Source organism: Triticum aestivum, chromosome 5B, assembly GCF_018294505.1.
Source record: "Triticum aestivum cultivar Chinese Spring chromosome 5B, IWGSC CS RefSeq v2.1, whole genome shotgun sequence".
Taxonomy (NCBI): Eukaryota; Viridiplantae; Streptophyta; class Magnoliopsida; order Poales; family Poaceae; genus Triticum; species Triticum aestivum.
Window position 1 is genome coordinate 37,735,276 of NC_057807.1, and position 7,545 is coordinate 37,742,820.

Consider the following 7,545-nt stretch of genomic DNA (forward strand, 5'->3'; position numbering starts at 1 on the left):
ATTCTTTTTTAACATTTTGAATCATATAAACAATGTAAACATGCTTTTTTTTTTACTGTGCTGGATGCGAACATGCATATAAGGAGTAAGGACTAGACATTGATTCAGCAAAACAGACCTCAACAGCATCAGCAGCAGCATAACCAGCAGCCTGACCACCCATGAACTGGAAGCCATTGCCCAAACCACAAAGCAAGCCGGCCAGGAGAGCCCACTGCCTGCCTTCCCAGTCACCCAGATAGGCCCTGAAGGACGACTTCGGCACACCGGCCATCGGGCGGTAGAGGAACAAGATGTTGAGCCCGACACCGATGACAAAGCACGACATGGAGAAGTAGAAGAAGGCGGTGTACACAACCAAATGCGGGACGCCGCCTTTCAGGGTGTGCCACTGGTCATTGGTGGCGAGGTTGAGTGCCGGGGAGAAGAGCGAGAGGCAGACCCCGGCAAAGAAAACCAGCCCAAGCCCCTTGAGGGTGCTCGATCCAAACACCTGGAAAATGATGACCAAGTTTGATTACATCACTTCACCTCATTGGTGTTCCAAAAATCCAGTACTACCTGATATTTTTTGCTCTCTGAAATAAAATGACTTGTGACAGAATTGGCGCTACGATTTTACCTTAACCGAACGCCGGCCTTCGAGCTCAATTAGGTATTCTGCAGTTCCTGCTTCAGCTCTGGTGGCCTCTTCTGCACAAGCTCCATTCTCTATGTCCACCTCTAGTGCATCATGCATACCTTGTTTGTTTGGCTCCATACCTCCATTTTTCCTGTTAAATTAGACATTATAATAATGGTCAGAGAAGCAATCATAAAGGCGTAAAATGGTTTACCGATGTAAGTGTAAAAAATGCGCAAGAAAGTGAGATGTTACCCAAGGTTGTAGCCATTTGTGGATTCACTTAGTTTCTCTTCATTATCAGCTGCATTGGAAGAGTGTACAGCAGTCCCAAGGATGACTGCAACAAGGAAGCAAGCCACTCCAGTGAAAAGAATATCTGCCCTGTTGATGCGGTTGTCCAGGAAATAATTCAGTGTTGTGCCTGAAAATACAACATGCGACTTAAAGGAATAAATATTCAAAAAGTATCATCAGAAACATAACTAAAAATAATAATAAGAATGTTTACCGCACTTTAGTTAGCAAGAGGAGATCATCAACTTACCTATAACAACAACCATGCTTGCGCAGATAACCTCGGTAACTGAGAGACCCACATATGCCCAAGCATATTGTGTAGAAAGGTTCCCAATACTGAGCACAAGGCCCCCTGCCATTGCAAACAGCACCGAAGGCCAGTTATCCTTCATCAAAAAATCCATTCATTCAGAGTCAGCAAACCGAATGAAAAATTGTCTGTACCAACAGGAAGTTTTGCTTGCTAACCTGATTGAGCTGGGTGAAGAAATTGGGCATGTTTTGCTTGCTGTCCCCAAGCTGGCCCAAGGTGAGTGCAATGAGGACCGCGGCGAGGAGGTTGGTGATCGAGTAATCGAGGTACGTGTGCTGCGGTAGCCGGCCCCTGCGCTCCAAGAGGGTGAGCAATGCTGGCCATGTGCCCAAGAAGAGGAGGGCGGCGCACATGAGAGCAATGGCGCTACCCTTGTCTTCTACGACGAACATCTTGAGAGGCCTTGTTTGATGCACAAGGCGCGACCGCGCGATTGGGTTCAGTAGGGGGGCTGCCTTCAACCACCTGCAGGCATCAATCAGTTGAGAGGTTGGCATTTATTCTGGATTTATCGGAGAGCATATTCATGTACAAGAAGGAGGAGGAGCGGGGTAGATAGGAAGAGATACGTACCCGCCGCCGCCGGAGATGGAGAAGACGATCCTGAACAAGTTGTGTACTACGTATGTTGCTCCCCTGCCTGCGACCTGCGTTGCTATATATGCCTATATATTTGATCCTGTGGCGGTTGTCTTCCTTGGCGATTACGGTTTGCCAGCCAGCCAAGTTTGCGAGGGAGCCGTTGGCGACGGTGGCGGCGGCGCCACGCTATCTCCGCGTCCTCTGCAGTCACGTTGTTAACTCACGGCACGGGTGCTGTAGCAGGGATATCAGCCATCCAATTTCAATCTCACGGCTGTCATCCCCCCACTCAATTATGTTAATAAATAGTATATTTCGGTATTATTTATTTACATTTATATTTATATATACTTATTGTTGCTTATAAAAGCGCCAGTTGTAATTCTTGTTAAACATGCTATGGTGCACCCGGCGCATGAGGTAGTTAGGATAGATAGATAGATAGAGATAGATTATTTCCTTTCTCTCCAAGTTCTATCTCTTCCTTGAATATCCCTCTCTTATGTAATCTCAACAATGTATGCGCTATGGTTGGGAGGTGTGCCCCAACTCTATATAACACGAACCCGTCGGCCTCAACATGCTAAGACGTTTCCAGCTATCGCACATGGTAGTCAGAGCCATCCTTTTCCCATCTAAGCTTCATAGGAACTCCATCTAGCCCTAGCCATGTCTTCCTCCTCCGGCGCCTCCCAAACCAGCCTCAATGATGGCTAGGTTACCGAGAAGCTGACGCGCACAAACTATGTGCTATGGTGCACGCAAGTCATTCCCCAGCTGCATGGCGCCGGTGTCTTCGGCTATGTCGACGGCACTCAGCCGGAGCCGACGAGACTCCTCGTCACCACCAAGGACGGCAACGAGACTTCATCACCCAACTCTCTCCACCCAATCTGGGTCAGGGAGGATCAGCAGGTTCTTGGATACCTGTTGAATAATCTGACGCGCGAGGTGCTGCTCGCGGTGACCACGGTCACCATCGCGGGTGCGCTCTGGACGACGCTCGCCGGCATGTTCTCCTCGCAGTCCGCCAGCCGCATCAACAACATCTGAACCTCCCTCATCAACGCGCAGAAGGGCAACCTCTTCGTCACCTCCTACTTCGCTGCCATGCGCGGCTACACTGATGAGCTAGCTGCCGCGGGCAAGGCGCCCCGACGACGAACTCGCCTCCTACATCATCCACGGGCTCGACGCCGACTACCAGCCCCTGGTCTCTGCCCTCGACGCTCGCGTCACTGAGGTAACACTTGATGAGCTCTTTGCCATGCTATCCAACTTCGATCAGCGCATGGCTCACTTCCAAGGATCTGGCGGCGGCGACTTCAAATCTTATGCCAACATGGCCACTCGCGGGCGGGGTGGCGGCTCCCGATCGCGGGGCTCATCTCGCAACAAGGGCAGGTCTGGCAACGGAAGCCGTGGCGCCACACCACCCCAATCTGGCGGCCGTGGTCGCCGTGGACGCGGAGCTGGTGGCGGCCGCAGAAACCGCCCGGACGCTCCCCGGTGCCAAATCTGTGGCAAGCCCGGGCACACAGCGAAGGACTGCTGGTATAGGTATGAGGAGGACGACTACGACTCGCAAGATGAGGAGAAAGTCGTTGCGGCGGCCGATGGCTCCTATGGCGTCGACACAAATTGGTACGTTGACAGCGGAGCCACCAACCACATCACCAACGAGCTCGAGAAGGTCACTATGAAGGAGAAATACCGCGACAAGGATCAAATCCACACTGCCAACGGAGAAGGTACGAGTATACGTCACTTTGGTCACTCAATATTTCGTACCCCTCATCGCAACATTCATCTTAGAATTTTTTTGCATGTTCCCAGTGCCAACAAAAGTCTTCTTCTGTCCATCGAATTGCCCTTGACAATCATGTCTTTCTCTAATTTCACCCTTACTTCTTTTTGATCAAGGATCAGGCAACGAGGACAATTCTCTATCAAGGTAGATGCGTTGGCGGCCTCTATCCATTGATTCCGGAGTTTCGAAGACAAAATAAGCAAGCTTGTGGTGCTATCAAGCTTTCATCCACACGTTGGCATGATCGATTAGGACATGCTTCTTTTTCTTTAGTTGAAGGTTACTTAGGAAAAATAAGCTCCCGTTTATTGGTGAGCGTCATCATGAAACAATTTGCGATTCATGTCAGAGAGCTAAAAGTCATCAGTTGCCTTACCCAATTTCTACCAGTATTTCTACCAAACCATTACAGTTGATTTTTTCTGATGTTTGGGGCCCTGCTCCCACTTCTGTTGGTACACACAACTATTATGTCAGTTTTATCGATGACTGTAGTAAATTCTCATGGATATATCTCTTAAAGAAACGATCTGATGTGTTTCAAGTTTTCAAAAACTTTCAAGCTCTAGTTGAACGAAAGTTTGACAGTAAAATCATTGTTGTCCAATCCGACTAGGAAGGGGAATACGAAAAGTTGAACTCCTTCTTCTAGACACTTGGTATCTCACACCACGTGTCATGCCCTCATGCTCACCAGCAAAATGGGTCAGCTGAACGAAAGCATCGGCACATTGTTGAAGTTGGCCTTGCTCTTTTGGCAGGCGCCTCCATGCCTCTTAAATTTTGGGATGAAGCGTTTCTCACTGCCGTTCATATAATATACATGCTACCTAGTCATGTCATTAATCATGAAACTCCTGTAGAAAGGCTTCTTCACACCAAACCCGACTATAAGTCTCTTCGTGTCTTTGGGTGTGCCTGTTGGCCAAACCTACGTCCCTCTACAATAATCGCAAACTCATGTTTCGATCAAAACAATGCGTGTTCCTTGGCTATAGTGCTCAGCATAAGGGGGTCAAGTGCCTGGATGTCTCCACGAGACGTGTTTACATATCCCGTGATGTAGTCTTTAATGAAACTAAATTTCCTTTCGTTGATCTTCACCCTAATGTCGGCGCACTTCTTCGAGAAGAAATTCTTCTCTTGCCACCTCATCTCACTAGCTCTGATCTAGGGGGACAAAATGTTGATGATCACTTGTTGACTAACTCATCTAATGGCATGCATGAGTCCTGTGTCGATGAAACAGGAGAAACTACGAAGGAAATGAAGCAAACGGTGCAAAATTCAGGCTATATCCCATGTGTCCCGTGGCAGGAGACAGATCCGCCTCGGGATCGGCAGCGACGCACGCGATCGGATCCGCCTCGGGATCGCTAACGGCGCAAGAGGATGGATCCTCCTCGGGATCAGCCACCGTAGAGGGGACAGGTGTAGGCGCACGCGCTTCTACGCCGGACTCATGCCGCGACGTCTCCGCGCCTGACACACGGGCTCCTCCAAATGGCGCATGGTACGGTGCCCAACCGGTCACATACAAGCGGCGGTACTCGGCACGTGCCAGGGAGGATGCGGACCAAGCGGGTCCCCCCACAAGCGGTCGACCGACCGGCGCGCGCGCAGAGGCGCGGGGCTCGAGATTCTCTGCGCCAACCGTAGACGTAGCGCTTCAAACGTTGGCCATAGAAGATCCGGCCAACCCTGCGGGCGCTGGAGCTGCTGTCGCGACAGGATCCGCCTCGGGATCAGTTGCAGCTGCAGCTGATGATCCTGCGCAGCTCTCTGGATCCTCTGCGGCTACGGATTCTGCTGCTCCACCATCACGATGTACACGACTGCAACAAGGGGTAACTCAACTCGTAAATTACAAACATATGACTAAATATGGATTGTCTGTTCCACAGGAGAACCAGATGAGCCCAAAACCCTTGATGCAACACTTTGTGATGATAAGTGGAAGACGGCAATGAATGAGGAGTACATGGCACTAAAGAAAAACAAAACATGGCACCTGGTTCCACCACAGCAAGGTACAAATTTAATTGATTGCAAGTGGGTTTTCATAATTAAGAGGAGATCTGATGGAACCATTAACCGCTATAAGGCTAGGCTCGTTGCAAAAGGCTTCAAACAGCGATATGGCATAGACTATGAGGATACATTTAGTCATGTGGTAAAAGTTACCACTATTCATCTTGTTTTGTCTATTACTGTTTCCAGAGGTTGGAGTCTCAGGCAGCTTGATGTACATAACATGTTTCTCCATGGTGTTCTGGAAGAGAATGTGTACATGAAACAACCTCTTGGGTTTGAAAGTAAAAATACTCCCTCTTATGTGTGCAAGCTTGATAAAGCTCTATATGGATTAAAACAAGCTCCAAGGGCATGGTACTCTCATCTCTGTCACAAGATGCAAAAACTTGGATTTTTCCCTCTAAATCAGACACATCATTATTTATTTATAACAGATCCAATACATGCATATTTGTTCTCATCTATGTTGATGATATTATTGTGACCAACTCATCTGATGAAGCAATCAGAGGTCTCTTAAAAGACTTGAGTGCAAAGATTGTGTTAAAGGATCTTGGAGACTTGCACTTCTTTCTTGGGATTGAGGTAAAGAAGCATGAATGGACTCTCTCTCAAGCAAAATATGCAACTGATCTGGTTAAAAGGGCAGGATTGCAAGGTTGTAAACCCTCACTCACTCCATTATCCAACTCAGAAAAATTGTCTCTTGCAGAAGGTAAACCTTTGAGTCAGGAAGATAGCACAAAATATAGAAGCCTCGTAGGAGCTCTTCAGTATCTAACTCTTACCAGGCCTGATCTATCTTTTGTTGTCAACAAAGTCTGCCAGTTTTTGCATGCACCTACTGATGTTCACTTGACAGCTGCCAAGCGTATAGTCAGATATGTTAAACATACTCTCAATATAGATCTAAATTTCAGCAAGTCATTTTCTACCCTTGTCAGTGCCTTTTCTGATTCTGCCTGGGCAGGATGCCTGGATGACAGGCACTCAACAGGTGGTTTTGCAGCTTTTTGGGGCCTAACTTAATATCATGGTGTACACGCAAAGAGGCTACTGTATCTAGGTCGAGTACTGAGGCAGAGTACAAAGCATTAGCAAATGCTACAGCTGAAATCATATGGGTTCAGTCTATGTTGAAAGAGCTTGGGGTGAAGAGTAAACAAGCTCCATGTCTGTGGTCTGACAACCTTGGAGCCACTTATCTTTCTGCTAATCCTGTGTTTCATGCCAGAACAAAGAACATAGAGATAGACTTTCAATTTGTCAGAGAAAGAGTTGCTCAAAAGCAACTTGACATTCGGTTTGTGCATTCAAAGGATCAGATTGCAGATGGATTTACAAAGCCTTTTCCCACAAGGAGTTTTGAAGAATTCAAGCATAATCTCAACTTAATGAAGTTGTGATTAAGGAAGGGTGTTAAACATGCTATGGTGCACCCGGTGCATGAGGTAGTTAGGATAGATAGATAGATAGAGATATATTATTTTCCTTTCTCTCCAAGTTCTATCTCTTCCTTGAATATCTCTCTCTCTTATGTAATCTCAACAATGTATGCGCTATGGTTGGGAGGTGCGCCCCAACTCTATATAACACGAACCCGTCGGCCTCAACAGGATAAGACGTTTCCAGCTATCGCACAATTCTATTAGGCCATTAAATTTAGTGTGCACAAGACAACCAGCGCCCTACAATCTAATGCATTTAATTGTATCGAAGAGTTCATTTGGCTTCCGTGGTCTGTCACCAAATCCAACAGCCCATTCAAGTGATAGCAATAGCATTTGATCTCCTGAATTAACTCTTCCTAATTTATTGCACGCACGCATGACATCAATTTACTCTTCTTAGGCAAACTCTAGCCGATCACCTATAACCGGTTAG

General features: G+C 47.5%; 1 protein-coding gene across 1 annotated transcript in view; it reads right to left on the reverse strand.

Moving 5' to 3' along the window:
• The window catches only part of LOC123115553 (ureide permease 1), a 35,467-nt gene extending 33,524 nt beyond the window's left edge, over positions 1-1,943 (reverse strand). Inside the window, exons 1-6 of the mRNA XM_044536686.1 lie at positions 1,809-1,943; positions 1,391-1,700; positions 1,170-1,308; positions 878-1,046; positions 623-773; positions 119-493 (exon numbers count right to left, since the gene is read on the reverse strand). Coding sequence (XP_044392621.1) covers positions 119-493; positions 623-773; positions 878-1,046; positions 1,170-1,308; positions 1,391-1,627 — 1,071 coding nt within the window. The 5' untranslated portion in view covers positions 1,628-1,700; positions 1,809-1,943. The remainder of the gene's footprint in view (positions 1-118; positions 494-622; positions 774-877; positions 1,047-1,169; positions 1,309-1,390; positions 1,701-1,808) is intronic.
• Positions 1,944-7,545: the final 5,602 nt, after the last annotated feature.